This window comes from Rattus rattus, chromosome 5 (assembly GCF_011064425.1).
Source record: "Rattus rattus isolate New Zealand chromosome 5, Rrattus_CSIRO_v1, whole genome shotgun sequence".
Classification (NCBI taxonomy): domain Eukaryota; kingdom Metazoa; phylum Chordata; class Mammalia; order Rodentia; family Muridae; genus Rattus; species Rattus rattus.
This window is the reverse complement of record NC_046158.1, coordinates 45,937,138-45,956,608: the sequence shown is the minus strand read 5'-3', so window position 1 is coordinate 45,956,608 and position 19,471 is coordinate 45,937,138. Positions and strand designations below refer to the sequence as shown.

General features: G+C 40.0%; 1 protein-coding gene across 1 annotated transcript; it reads right to left on the bottom strand.

Moving 5' to 3' along the window:
- Positions 1–9,833: 9,833 nt before the first annotated feature.
- Positions 9,834–19,266, bottom strand: LOC116900827 (putative ankyrin repeat domain-containing protein 19). The gene is made up of 6 exons (XM_032902530.1): positions 19,028–19,266; positions 17,752–17,866; positions 17,420–17,593; positions 13,789–13,895; positions 12,419–12,556; positions 9,834–9,987 (listed from the first exon to the last, which is right to left on the bottom strand). Exons 1-6 carry the CDS (start codon positions 19,264–19,266, stop codon positions 9,834–9,836), a joined length of 927 nt encoding a protein of 308 aa, XP_032758421.1.
- Positions 19,267–19,471: the final 205 nt, after the last annotated feature.

Genomic DNA, 19,471 nt, shown 5'->3' with positions numbered 1-19,471 from the left:
TTTGAGGGAAATCTTCCACTTGGGTGTTAGGCTGGATGGGTTTTGAAAAGGTAATTGGTAACTGTTGTATAGGTCACGTGATATCTACTTAGTAACTTGAGATAAAAATCATAAAAGTTGTTACCGTTGAGCAAGCATCTGTCTCAGCGCTCTCTAGAAAGCAACAGGAAATATGATCAATTTAAACACAAAGCAAAGGTGAGCAGCATTCATGAAGGCACGGCAAAGAGCAGAATTCCAATGCTCATATTTCCATGGTTTTACTTTGGTTTTAAATGATCAAGATCTAACAGGCACTTAGAAATGCATTGTTTGGGAGGAGGAGAGGCTGAGAAGATCTCCATCTGTGTATTTACAGGTTGTTATCAATGTTCTTAAGGGATGGGTGGTACCAGGCTTTGTATGTTTAAGTGGGCAATTATATCTTATCAATTGGATCTAAGATTATTGTGAGGTGTGTTCTTTTTTTTTTTTTTTTTTTTTTTTTTTTTTTACCAGTTCTTTTGCTTTTATTGGATTTTTTTTTAACAATACAAATATTTTTTCCCTTTCCCAGTTTCCCATCTGTAAGACCCCTATCCCCTCTCCATCTCCCTTCTTCTACAATGGTGTTTTCCTCCCCAAATACTCCCCTTCCCATCTCCCTGCTCTGACCTTCCCCTACACTGGGGGGTCCAGCCTTGTGAGGACCAAAGGCTTCTCCCATTGGTGCCCAACAATGCCAAACTCTGCTACATATGCGGCTGGAGCCATGGGTCTGTCCATGTGTATACTTTGGGTAGTAGTTTAGTCTCTGGGAGCTTTGGTTGGTTTATTGTTGTTCTTATGAGTTTGCACGTCCCTTCAGTTCCTTCAATCCTTTCACTAACTCCTCCAACAGGGACTCCGTTCACAGTTCAATGGTTTGCTGCTAGCATTCACCTCTGTACTTGTCAGGCCCTGGCTGATCCTCTATGGAGACAGCTATATCAGGCTCCTGTCAGCATGCACTTCTTGGCTTCATCAATATTTTCTAGGTTTGGTGGCAGTATGTGTATGGGATGGATCCCCAGGTGGGACAGGCCCTAAATGACCAATCCTTCAGTCTTTGCTCCAAACTTCATCTCCATATCTCTTCCTATGAATATTTTTGTTCCCCCTTTTAAGAAGGACTGAAACATCCACATTTTGGTCATCCTTCTTCTTGAGCTTCATGTAGTCTGTGGATTGGATCTTGGGTAATTTGAGCTTTTGGGCTAATATCCACTTACCAGTGAGTGTATATCAAGTGTATGGTTTTGTTTTGTTTTTTTGTTTTGTTTTGTTTTTGGTGATTGGGTTACCTCACTCAGTGCCTAGTTTTAAATGAGATATTTATGCCACACCTCTGCTTACAAAGCTCTGCATTCGTGGACATGGCATCTGTAATGAAACTGTATTTGCCAGACATGGATTTTTCACACATGAACTCATATCGGGTGTGACTTCATGCACTAAGCTAGCACAAGATTAATCATAACAAAATTTCACCATCCATTCAGGAGAAGTCAATGAAAAGCCAGCACTAGATTAGGAATGTTAGGTGATTATTTTCCCTCTAGAGAAGGGAACATCAGGTTTCTTTGCTGCTGTGCCTTCTGAGAGCCTATAGACTTGCCTCAGTAGATTTAGATTGTGCTACATCCGAGAATATACACATGTAGCAATAAGTTGTATACATGTAGCAGTGCATCAAAATCATTAGGATCAACAGAGTTAAATGACAGGCCATACATTGGGGGAGGCTACTTGCAAATCACATATATAATAAGGGGTCATACTCAAGTTATATTTGAAGCCACAAATAGGAAAATCAAAGAATCTGTCATTTAACTCTTGATCAATTTGTTTTTGAAACTGTGCAAAAGCATTTTAGTTTTAGGTATCTCAAAGTTGGAATACTGGCAACAAAATTATGTAACATTTAAATAAAATCTAATTTTTAAAAGCAAAAACATATTAATATCACATGAAGTTAAGATGGAAAAATAGTGGGGAGATATAAAATGAATTGGAAATGTATTTGATTAAAACATATAAGTAGGTTATGAAATTATCAAAAAAGAATTAATCATATTACATATATGAAAACAAGGTCTATATACATTTGTAAATCTTCGTTGGTTATTTATATGTCAGTGATATGGTTCAAAATAAAGCATTTTTTTATTAATCGATCTCCTTGGAAAATATAGTTATATTATGATAATATTATTTTTATTCCTGGATCATTTGAAGATTTATGAAAAAAATGTTGTTTCATAGTACTGCAATCACAGGGGTTCTTAACTTTCCTAATGCTGCTACCCTGTACTACAATTCTTCATGCTGTGGTGACCCCCAATGCTAAAATTAATTTTGCTGCTACATCATAACTGTAATTTTACTACAGTTATGAGTTATACTATAAATACATATGTTTTCTGAAGTTGATAAATGGCCCCTGTGAAAGGGTTCCTCAATTCCCAAAAGAGACACAATCCTTGTTGAGAATCACTGATCTACATAAACCTTATTGTGCAGAATAATTTTTGGTAATTTTTCTTTTTCCTTTTTTTTTTTCGGAGCTGGGGACCGAACCCAGGGCCTCACGCTTCCTAGGCAAGCGCTCTACCACTGAGCTAAATCCCCAACCCCTGGTAATTTTTCAATGCACTCATTGATAAGTGGCTATTAGCCCAAATGCCTGAATTACCCTAGATGCCTAGAACAAATGAAACTCAAGACGGATGATCAAAATGTGAATGCTTCACTCCTTCTTTAAAAGGGGAACAAGAATACCCTTGGCAGGGAAGATAGAGGCAAAGATTAAAACAGAGACTGAAGGAACATCCATTCAGAGCCTGCCCCACATGTGGCCCATATATATACAGCCACCCAATTAGACAAGATGGATGAAGCAAAGAAGTGCAGAAGTGTAGATCGCTCCTGAGAGACACAGCCAGAATACAGCAAATACAGAGGCGAATATCAGCAGCAAACCTCTGAACTGAGAATAGGACCCCCGTTGAAGGAATCAGAGAAAGAACTGGAAGAGCTTGAAGGGGCTCGAGACCCTATATGTACAACAATGCCAAGCAAGCAGAGCTTCCAGGGACTAAGCCACTACCTAAAGACTATACATGGACTGACCCTGGACTCTGACCTCATAGGTAGCAATGAATATCCTAGTAAGAGCACCAGTGGAAGGGGAAGCCCTGGGTCCTGCTAAGAATGAACCCCCAGTGAACTAGACTGTCGGGGGGAGGGCAGCAATGGGGGGAGGGTGGGGAGGGGAACACCCATAAGGAAGGGGGAGGGAAGGGGATGTTTGCCGAAACCGGAAAGGAATAACACTTTCGAAATGTATATAAGAAATATTCAAGTTAATAAAAAAAAAAAAAATAAATAAATAAAAAAAATCTGCATTTCAGTCTGTCAGTTGATTTTGGGCCAGAAGGCTGAAGACTTGCACCCACATGTTGCTAACAGGGGACTGTGCTAGTGGAAATTTGACTCTACAACCTCTCAATTCTGAAAACCATGTTAGGCTTCCTATGTTTATAGATATTAGGTCATTCTCAGATTTCTGACGGGGTTGAAGACTGATTATAGTCTCATAGCCTATCAGGCTGTTTAACTCTGAATATACATATTTTATTAGACATCAGATAGTATACAAGCTAGCCAAGATACAATATAGATTTTAAGCCTTTCTTAAGCTGGAATGGATAACTAAATGTTCTGTTTAACTGATATAGTGTTGGACTGGGTGTTAGATATATTTTATGCTTTTAATTACAAAATGATAATAGTTGTGCTCAGCTTATATTTGAGAGAAAAGGTTTTTTTTTTTAATTAGACAAAAAGGGTGAAATGTGGGATGATGTCACAGGTGAGGCAGGTACAAGACAGAAGGAGGCCTGTCATTGGATGAGAAGGAAGGATGGATGGGAGAAAAGTTTGAAGGAAGAGGAGGAGACTGGAACGAAGAGAGAGGAAGAGAGGAGGAGGAGGAGAGACGGAGAAGCCATGGCAGGACAATGGAGGCTGACGTAAAGATCTCGCTCTGTGTATTTACAGGTTATTATCAATGTTCTTAAGGGATAGATGGTACCGAGCTTTGTATGTTTAAGTGGGCAATCATATCCTATCAATTGGATCTTAAAAAAAAAGAAATGCATTGTTTGACTTGGCTTACAATGTCATTCAAAACAGGATAAAGCCTTGGCATCTCCTTGGAATCGGTCTCCTGTGCTTTAGGCCACCTGCTAACCTCTACACACAAGCATATTAAACAAAGAAGAGTCTTGACTGGAAACAAGTGACCTCTAACCTACATGGTTCCTCTTCGAGACTGAAGTCACAAAAAGCGACTGAGACAGCTTGCTGTCAGCATTTAGTTTCCTGATCTAGACCCTCAAATGGTGTCTGGAGGTCTACATTCATCTTATAAGGCATGTTCTAGGAAAGAAGAGCCATGTAGGGTAAACCTTTTCCTGGATGAAGGCAGCCGCTCTAGTTACGTTATGTGGCTGTGACCACCAGCCTTATAGTTGTACTCCATCATCAGGGGCTGCCAAAACAGGAAGTCAGGACAGGAACCTGATGGCAGGAACTAGGACAGAAGTCAGGGATGAACGCCCATTACTGACTTGCTTCTCCTGGCTTGCTCAGGGTGCTTTCTTAAACAACTCAGAACCACCTGCTCAGAAGTGGTTCACTCAGGAAGCTGGGTCCTCCCAAGTCAATGATCCATCAAGAAAATGCTCCCACAGACTTACTTAACAATCTGATGGAGACAATGCCTTAATTTATATCACCCTTCCCTTGACATTCTAGCATGTATCAAGTTGACAAAAATCTGGGTAGCATAGCAATTATTCATGATGGCAGGGTTGTCCCTGAGCCTGAGCCACTATCTCCTGAGAAGCTATTGCCTCAACTAACAAGGATTCCCTCCAGAGCATAGTACAGGATTGGAACTGGCACAGTGTCCTTCCAGACCACACCTTGACCACAAGTCCTGAGTTATACAATCTCTTCAGCCTGGCTCAGTTCTGACTTTATTTGTACCCAAACCTGTGCCAGGCCCCTGAAGATAAGCCTGAGATTCCAGGATTTTGGTATATGTTCCTGTTCCCAACGTGTTTGATATCTGACTATTTCTTTGCCATTCACACTAACTGGAAGCGTTACTATTCCCACTGTGGTGGGTGGCTGTACGTGGCTCTTTGGGGTGGCTGACGCTTTTGCTCTGAAACTATTAATAAGTAAGGGGAGCGACAGGACAGAAGCACACTAACAGAAAGTAAGACCTTAAACTTTTTCTAAGTTTGCATACAAAGTGGTGGTTTGTATCTGCACACATACACGGCATTCTGCTCTGTCTCTGTTTATAAACATCACCCTCACTCCACAGATGTACTTACTGGTGCCTCTCCTCCACCCAGCAGTACTATCTGACTTCTCACTTAGCATGCGAGTTTGGGTGACGTAGTTTAGTTCATGTATTTTGGAGCCTTGGCTACTCATGTCCCAAAGTGTGTTTTCTTCATATTTTCAATGGTGATTTATCACTTTAAATGTTGTGGTGTGGGATGTGATGTTCATAAAAATGAGTAGAGCCAGGAGAGTTAAAGAGGGCACCATTGTAAGCGTGAAGATGAAGCTGACCTACACTGAGGTATAGCTTTGTGAAATACTTAGGACACAAATGTATCTATTTACAATGCAGAAGGATATTTGTTAGATTTTTTTTTTTTTTCAAAAAATTCCTGAAGAACCCAAACCTGGTCAGAAATAGGGAACACTTGGACGGAATGTTAAGATTTTAGAATTCATTTAAAAATAGGAGAGGAGGAAGAAAAAAAGAAAGCAATATTAAGTAAATATAAATAAGAAACGTGGAAGGTTATAAACTTGCATTTGAGCATTATATGTAATAGTATATTCTAATCTCTGTTCAGATAAATAACTAACATGACCACTGAATTACCTAGACAATGACTGAGATCATTAATAAATGACTTGTTTTCCTATTCAAATTCAAATGTATTTTCCTCTTGTTTATGAAGAATAGGTACTATACATCTTATATGTAACAGGGCAACTTCTGGGCTCAAGAAAGCAGTTGCCTGGCTTCTCAGGACTTAGGGCTGCAGGAGTGTCACCTTAGCTGCACCCCGGTCATGTCAAATGCATTTATCAAGGTGTAGAGAAAAGTGGTTTTGTCTCATGGTGGCCGATTCTTACACAGCCTTTATCGCATGCTGTTTTCATTCGCTCCACTACCTCTAGCAGTTTAAACTTTGGGACAATCTAACCGGATGTTGTAATTAACCTCGTTAAGTGCCTTCGAGGGACAGAGATCCCAAAATGGTAAATTTAAGGTTTTGAAACATGGAAAGAGAAAGTCCAAGATGAACTGTTTCATGTGTTGTTGCCTTTTTCTGAAGTACAGATGCCAAAAATGGCACTTGTGCTAGCCATGACAACTTACCCCATCTCTTTGTGGATGGGTAGCATTAGGGAGGGACAGCCTGGGAGGTTAATATCTCACCTACTTACTTTCAAAGTAACTTAAACTGTGAGTTTACCTGACTTTGATGGTCTTGCCTCTGCCTTTTCCACTGCTTCACTCTGAGAAGGGTCTTTCACTTCCGTGGTAGGCAGGGTGGGCTTTGAAACAGGCAATTGTTAAGTGTTAAATATGTCATACAGTACCTACTGAGTAATTCAATGCTATTATAAAAGTCATTACCGTTGTGCAAGTGTCCTCCTTGGTGCTCTCTACAAAGCAAAGGGACACACAATCAACTCTGCATCCTATTGGATGAATGCCGATAGTTCTTTGGGACTTCTCAAGGGTTGGCCATGAAACTGGTCACAATTAAGAACAACGACAGGATGGAAGAATGCCAATGGAAGAGTAAAAACTTCTACCCATTTTTTCAATTAAATTTTTAAAATGTATCTTATTTTAATGGAAATTGCATTCGTGTCCCCATAGAGGTAAAAAGAAGACGTGGAATTCTCTGGAGCAGGAGTTATTAGCAACCACGTGGGCACTGGGAACTGAACCCAGGGCCTCTACAAGAGCAGCTGATGTGCCTAACCACTGAGCCACCTCTCTGGCCCTCATTTCCCCCCATTTTTAAAAATTCATATGCAAACTGATGGTTTTCTCCCATGGCGTCTGCACATATGTGTGCCATTCCACTTTGTTCAGAAACATCGCCCTGACTCCACACTGCATTTGATACAATTTTGTCTACTTCTGCTTACAGAATGATTTTTTAACACTTTATAAAAGTATACAAGTGTGATTTCTGGAAGATTCAGACTTTGTCATTAATGTTAAACACTTGTGTTGCCCACATGTCCCAGCTCCAGCAAGTGGGTAAAAATGCCTGCTACAAAGCAAAGCCTGAAGTCCTGAGTTGGCTCCCTGGAACTAACATATCAGAAAGGGATAGCTAATCAATTATCCTATCCACTGTCCACTGATCTTCATAGATGTGCCAGTGTGTGTGTGTGTGTGTGTGTGTGTGTGTGTGTGTGTGTGTGTGTACAGACAAATAAATGAACAACATGAAATTTTTAAGAAGTGTAAGAGGACAGATGAGGGAACAAATGTAAGCCATTTTCATTGCCAGCTTTTTGGTGGGGTGTATTTTACTCCACAAGGTTGAAGGAACTCATTCCCGTGCCCTTGGTCACATGTTCAGTTTCTCGTGTTCACTGAACTCATCAGTGAACTGAGAACAACTGAAGAGTAGCTCAGATACTGTATGCTTAGCATGTGAATGGGCCTGAAATTAACCCAGCTCCAGAAAAGAGAAACGGAACTAGCTTGGATAGACAGTTGAAGGGAGGCAGGGAGGGAGGGAATGTGATAAGGTGAACATAATCGTAGTATACCAAGGAAATGGTTAAAAATTCTAGGTCATTAAAATTGACTAAAGAAAGAAACGAAGACACAATCATAAACATGACAATGGGAAGTATATGAATTTGATTCTATGTATTATAATCAAGAATACAATGCTTCTGTGATCAGATACATAGCTGATGAGATCACTGAGTTAGCTAGTAAATAACTGGAATCAGAAACAGAAGACCTGGTGGTATCTTGGTAGAATTAAAATTGATATTTTTGTCTGTTTATCAAGGCTAATTCCACAATAGGTTTGAGGAAACTCTTGCCTGACCTCCCAAAGTTTGGGATCACGGGCATAATTGTAGAACTGCATCTCAAGCATTTGCCTTTCTTTTCTACTTTATATCTTTCACGTTAACATGGGAAGTGATGCTTCACTCTGGAATGGACACACATGATTGTCATTGAGCTTTGTTCTCAATTGGACTTTATTTGTTGATCCACGTTGAGGGCAGTTTGAAACTTTGGCAAAACCTAACAAGTCTTGGGACTGACCACCTTAAATGTCAGAATTCCAACCTGGTAAATTCGATGTATTAAAATAAGGAAGGATAAAAATCAAATCAACTCCCCCCTCTCGCAGCACTTATCACATGTGCTAATAAAGATGTAACAAAAATTTTCTTCTGAAATATCAATATCTGAAATGACCATTTTGCTGCTGACAACCACCTACACCATCTCGTTGTGAATGGGTAGCATTGGGGATGGACAGCATCGGGCATTAATATCTCACCTACTTCTTTTCAAAGTAACTTAAACTGTGAGTTTTACCTGACTTGGATGGTCTTGCCTTTGCCTTTTCCACTGCTTCGCTCCGAGGAGAATCTTTCACTTTCACGGTAGGCAGGATGGGCTTTGAAACAGGGGATTGTTAAGGGTTAAGTACACCACACAGTACTTACTTAGTAATGCAGTGCTATTATAAAAGTCATTACCCTTGTGCAAGCATCTTTTCTGGTAATCTCTAGAAAGCAAAAGGAGATATCGTCAATCCATGTGGACAGCAAAGGCGGCCAACATTCACAAGGGCTCAGCGATGAGCAGAATTCTCATGCCTGTAGTTCTAATCAAGTATTTTGATTTTGCTAACTCATTAGGATCCAATAAGCACTTAGAAACTATGCTAAAAAAGCACTGACTACTGCAATCTGACTAAAAATGTGAAAGGGCCTCAGCACCTCTCCATTTGACATCTGTAGCCTGTGCGTTGCATGGCCTACTAACCTTGGCACATGGGCGTACTAAACGCCAACCAACTGTCCTCCTGAAACCAAGTGAGGCATAATCTATGTCGTTCCCCTTCAGTGCTGAACTCACGAAGAATACCTGTGCCAATTTATAATCAGCTTTTATAGTCTCCCATTCAAGGCTCCCAAATGGTGCCCAAAGCATCCTACTTATCCCACGAAACCTTTTCCCCGGGGAAAGGAGAACTTTGGATGATGAACCTATTCCCTGAGAAAGTCAGTCATCTGTTAAATGGCGAGGCTGTCCCTGGAGCAGGAACAATCATGTTCTGGTGAGCAGCTTGCCCCTCAACCAACAAGGATTCCCTTCAGATCATGATGTAGAGCAGAACCAACCCAGTGTCCATCCAGACACACCAGGACCCTGACTTCTGAATTATGCAACATCTTCAGCCGGCCTCAGGTCTGACATTATCTGTTCCTAAATCTGTCAGGACCCTGAAGATGAGTTTGATATTTCTTTATGTGTTCCTCTTCCCAAAGTGTACATTGACTGAATTTTTCTCTGGTTTCCCCAGTATTGGAAATGTTAGTACTCCCATCATAATGGGAGGCTGAGCATAGCTCTTTGAAGCTGCTGGAACTTAGCTCTGGAACTAGGAACAAGGACAGAAGAACACTAGTAGGAAATAGGAATCCACGTTCTATCGGTTTCTGATATACAGTGTAATGAGCTTGGCCCCGCACTCATAAGACAGTGCTCTTGTGTCTCCTTTCTCGTCATCCTCCCCCATCCCACAGAGTCCTCCCCCTACCACACCTTCCATCCTCACACTTGCATCCCTTTCTGTTTTCACGCTGAGTGTGAGGAACACACAGGGAATAAAGTATGCAGTTATGATTTACAAGTGTGATTTTGTTCCCAGTGAATGTGAGTAACACCAACAGTGAGCCTACGGCAGTGTGAAGATGATGGTAATGAGAAAAAAACAAAAACACAATCCATGCGGAAGAGACCAGGAACCCAAGTGAGTACCTTTCAATGCTGATTAGAGTGCCCTCATTTTACCACATATATAAAAATATTCACTTAATAAATGTGATTTCAAAATGTTTTTCTATATAATCATGTACAGATTTCAAAAGAAAAGTAAAAACAATTTTAGATAAGATTTTTGGATTAAAAAATTTATATAATTGATTTCTTAAAAGATTCTTATCTCAAGCTGGAGAGATGAGGACTCAGTAGTTAAGAACACTGACTGCTTTTCCAGAGGTCCTGAGTTCGATTCCCAGCGACCACAAGGTGGCTCACAACCATCTGTAATGGGATCCAATGCCCACTTCTGGTGTATCTGAAGACGGCTACACTGTACTCATATACATACAATAAATAAACTTTTTTTTAAAAAAATGATTCTTATCTCTAGGAATTTAAAAAAATAGGGGAAAACAATTCAATTTATATTTAGTTTCAAACTTTCTTCTGTCTTTTTTCCAGTTGGGAAAACAAGAGAAGTTCACTGTCAGAAGTCTTACCAGAACATCGTTGTCTCAGTTCCTCTTCATCATAGTCGATAAGGAGCTTCCTACTGTAATGTACCCAAAGAACGACTAATCAATTCACTCTTCCATGTTGACATGAAATCACTGGCCTATCACTTTAACTTAAGGAGTATTTAGGCATTATCTATGACACTTCCAGAAGTTTTAAACATAAGCTACAAACATGTGGATTCTGTATTGTATTAAGCTTATAACTAACGAAGGAACATATAAAATATAAAGGTCATAAACCAAAAGCAAGACAACTCCATACATGAACTAAGTTGTCTCAGCGTAATGGAAAGTGTCCTGAACTCAGGAAATCCTACCTTTGTAGTCAGTAACTGCTTGTTCTTAGACATGTTTTTTCTCTTAGGGTTGATGTCTTCCTCTAAAAAATGATGACTTTACTGCTTTTATACACCAGGGTAATATGACTTAGTAAGATAATGTAAGTACGGATGACAAATAGAAAAGCCACAAGATCATTTGTTTCTTATGGATAAATTGTTTAAGACTCTCAAATAACACTCCACATGCATCTCCTTGCAAGATCTGATATTCTTATGTTGACCTTACCAAAAAAAAAATACTATTATTAGCTATTCTTTGTCACCTAGTTCAAAGAAAATCATCCATTTAACATTTTAAGATCTAAACAGGTCTGGTTAACAACAACGAGAAGTTATTGACTACAGGTGCAAACCACTTGCATAGTAAAGGTAAGAGTCCTAAGATTCTGAGCTGGCAAAACACTAGAACGGACTTGATGTCAGCATGAAAATGTCAAGTGATTTCCTGGGATTTATAATGCAACAGCATGGCCATGTCCCACCCAATGGCATCCAACATCTTGATGTCTCCAGGCCTTACAATCTATCAAATATCGAGATCACCCAATGCCTCCTGACTCACAAGGACCTCCCGTGACCTCAGATCTCCCAATGCCACCAGGTTCCTCAAGTTCCCAATTCACTCAAGTGTCCAAGTGCTCTTCAGTTCACTCAGGTTTCTTGGTATCAACAAGCGTCCACTATATATGTCCAGACCCCTGACCTATTCCAGTCTCTCTAGGGTGCCCAGGGACTCCAAATGCCCCATTGGTCCTATCTCTCTAGAAGTAGAAGATGAGGGCAAACTATGTGGCAAAAGTAACAGCAGGAGATAGAAGGACATTTCCAATTAATAATGCTCAACTACAGAGACCACATGGGCCTGGCAGAAATGATTAGCATGCTTTGAAAGCTGGATGCCCACGGAGTTCTGTGGTACTTGTGCATTTCACTGATTGTGTCTACTTAAGATTGTGTGCATTTCCTTCAGATGATGTTTCCCGTAGCTCCACATGGCTCAACCCTGGGTTTCTTTTGGTGAGTATCATTACAAACTCTCAAACTGGAGTTTTACAAACTTCCTTCACCTACAGAGTTTAGAAAGTCCTAGCCAAAGAGATGGTAATATAATCCTTGGATAAAATACTTTCCTAATTCATATGAAGTCCCAGGTTAAACTGTCAGCATCCACCCCAACTCTCCTACACAGACACAGCCAAAATAAAAATCCTGAGACGAAGAATCCTGCATCCATTGCTACTTCTAATTCATCTACAGCTTTGGTTAGTTTCTGGATGATGGGGCGGACGATGTCACTGCCATTGTCCTAAACTGAATGCATAAGATATGGTGTTCATAAATACACCCCATCTCCATTTCGTGTTAATTAACAAGTAAATGGAAAGACTTACACTCTGCTTTTACTCTCAACAGCGTAACGCTTAGCTGTCCATCCAAAAACATCTTGCTTAAAAGTGTCGATATCTCTTTGAAGCAGCAGCTTGATGATAAGTTCTGACCCACACCTTACAGCATACATAAGGCTGCTTCTAAAAGAGAAGAGACAGAACCTTACTGTCAGCTACTTTAGTAAGATCGTTAAACCTCTCGCTGCATATATTTTACCAGTATTGCCTATGTATATAAAATTGACCATTTACTAATAGACATAAAACATATTGGGAGTTCAAATATTCCTTCTGTAAAGCATCTCCAGGACTAATAGGAGAGAATAAACAGAAAAGCCCTTCTCCCACTTAGGAATCACGTAGTAGAATTTGTCATTCAATGTCCTTTCAGAAATACCTTTAATAAATAAATACTTTATTTATTAAAGTAGGTGAGTAGTTAAGCAAAGAATTAGTCATTTCTTCCTTAGTCTGATAGATTATAATCCATAATCAACAGGAGATCAAAAGAAAAAAGCTTATTTGCATGATTAACATAATAATTACAAAATTAATCCTTTTTAATAAAAATAATAGTAATGATGTTTGTAGGAAATGATCATGTACTGGAACTAAATAGGGCATGATATATAATATGTACTGGCATAACTCTTTGAATCAGGAAATAAATCTAGCACTGTGCAAAGTTTCTAAGGTCATACAATCAGCAAGCGTGAAAGCTAGAATTGAGCTCGCTCTTGTATGAATATTGAGGCTTCTTCTTATCGCCCAGCTATGATGTTTACTCATCCAAACTTCTTCAACAAATGTAGCTTCCCATTCTTTTGATCATGCCAAATGATATTGTTTCAAAATAAAGAGGGAAAAGTAAAAAAAAAAAAAAGAGCTAGAGTACCATGAGGTAATAAAAATTAATAGTCACTGAGGGATAACCCAATAATAGTTTGCAAAGAAACTTAATTCAAACAACCATACAGAAGATTTTCATTTTTAAGGAAGCAACATATATTAAGCAAAGCTGACAAATACTGTAAAGACATTAAAAGTCACACTGAGACTCAAACATTTAGATTAAGGTCTTGAAAACCAATAAAAGATGGAACCCACTTATCTAAATAAGCTACCTGACGAATAAATGGCAATAAAACCAATCACGTATCATCAGGAAATGTAGACTCTACTGAACGTTATCTTTCTGTTGTTCATGCTGACTAAGTATTTTTGTACCAAACTGATGGTCTAGGTTAATGTTATTTCAGTAAGTAAAAGGTGACTTCTCCCCATTAATTTAACATCATGTCTTGGGTGATAGTTTACGTCATCAAACTCACTAACTTTATTGACGTACAAGGATGTTTTTTTTTTGGTTTTACCTCCCCAGGAAATCACATGTCTTTGCGTTTGCTCCGTTGTGGATTAAGAATTCTGCCATCTTCTCCTTGTTTTGTTTCAGAGCAAGCAAAAGCGGTGTGATCTTGTTCTATCCAAAGAAAATCAGTCATGAACTTGAAAATTAATAAATCCTTGGGCACAGAATCATAAACGCTGACGCGAAATGATTGGTGGTTCCTTCCACAGTTCACTGACACCCAGGTATGCCCCTCCTTTTCCGTGAAATCCCCACACCCAGAGTGATCACATAGATTCACCCCCAAATCCACAGCAAACCCTTCTGCCACAGGCTTTCCTTCTGCCAAAAACATGCATCATGGTATTTTGTGGTCATGTGACAGCTGCCATCTAAGCAAATGCTTCTTGATTCTGTGTCTTTTATGTCAACAATCCATAACAAAAGCTACAAACGCCAAAACTTTATTGATGCTGGCAAAGGAGCTAAATTCCTCTGTCTAGATTGTATTTCTATCTAAATTATGAAGAAAAGATATTTTTTTCCAGGTGTCCCATGGGCCAATAAAAAGATTGCATTACCACCTGTCTGAGAGTGTGACAAAACTGAAGTACAGGTCCTCATCAGAAAAATTTCTCTTATTTTGCATAATTTATATGTTTTTTTTAATTGCTTTTATGACAGATATTAGCATTTAAGGGACAGTGTTGAGAGCTTTGAGAGGGAGCAGAGGCTTCCTGCAGTCACAGAGGAAACTTGTTAATTCCCTTTTATGTGTGGGGCCAGAGCCTGGGACACCAACACCAGAGTCCCATTCCATCAGTCACTTAGGAAAGTGAGCTCTCACTTAAATGAACAGGCTTCAGAAGAACTTTGATTATTCCTATTATAAAACAAGATTCTTATTGAACTGTCAGAGAGTTCAAGGTGAGATTTCATTCTCAATTGTAATAATCTCAGGCCCTAGGTGTGTGGTGACGCGTACTTTAAGTGCCAGCGCTTGGGAAGCAGAGCCTAACGATCTCTGTGAGATCAAGGTCAGCCTGATCTACATAGCGAGTTCCAGGACAGCTGGAACTATATATTAGACTTAGTCACAGAGTGATGGTAATGGTAATGATGGTGATGGTGATGGTGATGGTGATGATCTCATAACTATGAAGCACAACTATTTTGGGGGTTTATTGCAGTTAGCTTTTGTTTTTATAAGACAGAATTTCACTGTGTAGCCCAGGCTAGCATCTCAGGCTCATGGTTCTCCTCATTAGTCCCCTAAGTGTTAAGACTCCAGGATCTATGACACCATGCCTTCTGCCTATGCTATTTTAATCTATTTTTATTCTGGTTTCATTTTAATTACTATGTTAAGCTGTTTTTAAGCAAGCCATAAGAAAAGCCAGGAGTGAAAAGGCAACAGTTTTATCAATAATAAGTCTAACAGTGATCTATACATATTACTTTTATGATAAAGCTTAGTGGTCACTTCATCTGTACAAAAAGGTGCAGTTTCGTTTGCAATTGTCATAACCTTTTCGAGTTAACTACAATTAACCTAATAGTACATGCAGGCATTTCAATATGAATAAATTATTCAAAATGAATAAATGAGATAAAGAAAAGGTTTTAAAATGTCAATTTTAAATGCTTAAAGTTCAATCTCATTGCCAAGGGAATAAGAGGAGAAAAGGACCATATATCCTTATAAATTGTTTTAAAAGTTTAAAATCTTTGTCACAAGACACCATTAAGCAATTGTTGTTGCAAACACACACTTAGGCTAAGTAGATGGCGTCTGGTAATGTGAAGGGGTTTGTAGCAAACTGGAGCACTTGTGGGCCTCAGACAACAGGGACACCTACCTGGCAGGCATCAGACAATAAAATGAGCTCAAAGCTTTCTAGACTTGATCATTTAAGAGCAGCTTGAAGGCCACATTTCTTTAAGAAGCGCCTTGGGCTGGGTGTGGTTGTACATGCCTACAGTCTCAGCACTCTGTGGGCAGAGGCAGGAGGAACGAGTTCAAGCCTAACCTAATCTACAAAGTATGTGCGGGACAGCCAGAGATTTTTACACAGAGAAACAGTGTCTCAAAACAAAACAAAACGGAATGTCCAAGAGATAGAGAAATGACTCAGTGGTTAAGAGCACTGTCTGCTCTTCTAAAGGACCTGTGTCCCAGTCCCAGCACCCACAAGGTATGTCACAGCCATCTATAATTTATTTCAGGAAAATCTGACACCCTCTTTTGGCCTATGTGGGTACTGCCTGCATGTTTTACACTTAACATACATACAGACAAAATACCCACCCACAATTTTTTTTAAAAAAAGGGGTGCGGGGGAATAAAGCTTCCCTGTAGTTTAACTGTGGATTCATCCCCTGGAGGTCACTATTTATATCTATGGACTCCACTGGGTTCTTAGTCCTTAAAAATAAATCTTAATTGTGGGTATAGTTTACATTTTGTGTGGGGGAAAAAAAAAGTAAAATTATTTTCTTGGACCTGAAGAACCTGAAGGAAACATGTTTAAATACTTGTGCTGATTCAGACATTGCAGGTGAAGTCTAGACACTTGTGTGTTTTGAAGACCCTCATCCAATCATTGTGCTGCTCAATTTTAGTTACTCCTTTTACATGGAGAAGCAAACAAGCATCGTTTCCACCTTGTCTCTCGCAGGTAGACCAGTTCTCTTTATTAGTTCAGGATTTGGTTGAAAGAAAAAGATAGAAAAACACCATCTTTGTTGAAAACTCCATTTCATTTGCATTGTAGGAGCAGAAGCAGCAATAGAGAATTCAAACAATAACTTGACTATGTGAAAATGCTGTCTAAAACTCCCAAATCCCATCAAAGCGTCGCAGATTTGAGAGCAGACTTTAGGCTCTTACCCAAGTGGCAATTTCTATCAGACAAGGGTCATTTCATGGTGAATCACTTATCTTTCCCTTTTTTGTTTTCTGTGTAAATGCCACTGATTCAATGATAGTCTGATTTCTTCAGAGTACTACTAAAATTCACCACCTCTAAGCATGCTTACCAACTAGCAATATTCTCTGATTAGGAATTATTATCACCAAGCTGCAGAGCACAGAATAAGTATTCATAAAGTGAGTCATTTTACAAAAAAAAAAATCTCAAGACTTCTTCATGCTTTCCCTCAATTATCTAATTCCCAATTTTGCATGAGTATCTCTCATCCACTTCCCCTTCTATCTCTCCTCCTTGGCTTTATCACTCACAGCGCGATCACAAGACAGAACTTGTCTGAGCATACGAGATGTCCGGTTATCATAAAACGTTTTCTTCTCCTTTAAGGTAAGTTTGCTGTCAAATGCAAATGTTTGCTTTGGTTGTCATTTTAAGCTAGTCAAGAAAAAACAGCTTTCGTAAGCCTTGAAAACAGGCAAATTGGGGCTTTTGCAAATTCATTGTTTTGACAAACATTTGTCAGAAATGCACTGAGAAAGCTGCACAGTGTAATGCTTCTTCCAGAGTACCACTATTTAAAGTGGCATCTTCGACGATTGAGTTATTTCAAAACATTTTCACCCGAGGACTAGAGCTTTGCAAACACAGAAAATCGACTCCCTGTACACATGGCTATTAAAAATGTGTGTTTCCGATAGGTTAGAGTTAAAGCTGGGCGGCACATACCTCGTTTATCGCTTCGATGTTGGCCTTGTATTCAAGCAGCTTAGTGGCTGTTTCGATGTCCCCGTTGTAGACAGCGTAGTGCAGGGCAGTATTGTCACTGCAGTCCATAATGTTTGGGTCGGCGCCATGCTTCAAGAGAATATTGAGGCATTCCGTTTGTCTGCACTGGGAGGCCTGTGGGTGTGATATCAACACACAGACTGCTAAACAACTCAAGATCGGCCTTCCATGGGCTTCAATGTTTAGTTCCTTTTAAAATAGCACAGTTTCATCTTTTTATCTAATGGTGTATTTCAAATTCATACCACCTGAAGCTGATGGCTATAATATACCTTAATTAGAGGTGTGGCATCTTTAATGTCCTTGGGACTGATCTCACAGCTGCTCTCCACCAGGAGAGTCACCACCTCTGGATGACCATAGACACAGGCAAAGTGCAGAGCAGTCCTGTGAGTACAAAAGGGAATTTTTTTTTTAATGAACTTCAAAAGCATTTTATTAAAGCTTACAACATGCAATTATAATCACCGGGCAGCACTTAATGACTCCGCATTTTAAACTTTAATTTTCTCCTGAAGAAAAGACACCATATTACCTCTTATCACAGAGAGCAGACAATTTCACTGGTGACAACATTCCCCAAATGCAAGCTGTTTCTGTGGATTGGAATATAGATTCTTCCTACTGACCAGCATGGAGCCAGTGTCCAGGCACTGTGCTGTGAGCCTTCTGAATGAAGTACTTCACTATGTGTGTCAAGGAGCACCCAGCTTCAGAGGCCACAGCCCTAATGGTGAAGGACAAGTATGAGCAGAGCAGTTCTCATGGGACCTGCTCTTCTCAGGGTACCAATGCAGAGAAACCTGTGCGTCTACCCGGGAAGGGTTGGGAAACAGTATCAGCCTGAAGGTAGGACAACATTGAAAAGTCAAGATGAGTTTAGTGATTTGAAAACTGCCAAAGGTACCAGTGAGCCCTACTGTGTGACAGAAGTTGCCGGAGTAGGAAAACCAGAACACACCCTCAAACTTGTGAGCATGCTTGGCTGACAAGGGAGACACAGGTAACCCTTTAGGATTGTTTAAACTAGTGAGGGAGGAGGCTGAAAGTACAGAAAGCCCTGAAGTGAACATGGCACCCTTAACTAAAGAAGATGAGATAAGCAAAAACGTAAGTATGGGAACGCAAAGCCGTCCTTGCATTTAAAATCTTGTAAATTCTCAGTAGAAAATGCACGTTCCTGCATTCATGGGAATACACTGTCATAAAGTATCAACTTTCATTTAAAAAACCTTTTGGATAGGAAGTTGATACACTCTAGACATTTCTCTTATGCATTTTCCCACAATGCTTATGTGGAAAGCCTTGAAGAGGCCAGTAAGTGCTCTAAAAGAAGAACTGTCAAGGACGCGAAGCACCGATTTTGATTTGTTTTGCTGTTAAATGAGGACCTGTTGGGCGTTACGCTATTCCCAACTGTGCCTCCTAAGACTAATAACAGATGCTTCGCTTTTCTCACCTCAGACAGGAAGTTAGCCTACTTCCCACCGACTGCGCCTCCCTCCAAGGTACCTGCCCACTCTCTCACAGCTCCAACCCCAACGTTACCTGTACTTCCAATCTGTTTGTTCCATTGCGAAAACTCCCCGTTCGACAAAGCTCTTTACTGTGTTCACATCACCCATGCTTGCAGCCTTGTGGATTGGGTAATAAGGTGCATAGCTGGCATGGTATTTGGGCGGTCGACAACCTTTCTCATCCTTGCTCCCAAAGCCCACGAAGACATTGTCCAGGCCATCACAGAAGCCCAGGGGCGTCCTTTGTTTTTTGTGGAAGAGCATCTGCATGGTAAATGTCTGCTTCGAAGGCCCCTTCCCTCTTGTTAAGCTTCTCCCACATCCCCAACCCCAGATAAAAGACTATGCTAAAATGACGCCCCCTAAATGCAGAACAGAAGCGTAGAGTAATCCAGCTCCTAAAGATTTCGATATCAAAGAAAGCCCAGGGCCAAGTCTCCCCACAAGGTCATAGTAGGGAATCTCCGTGCTGATA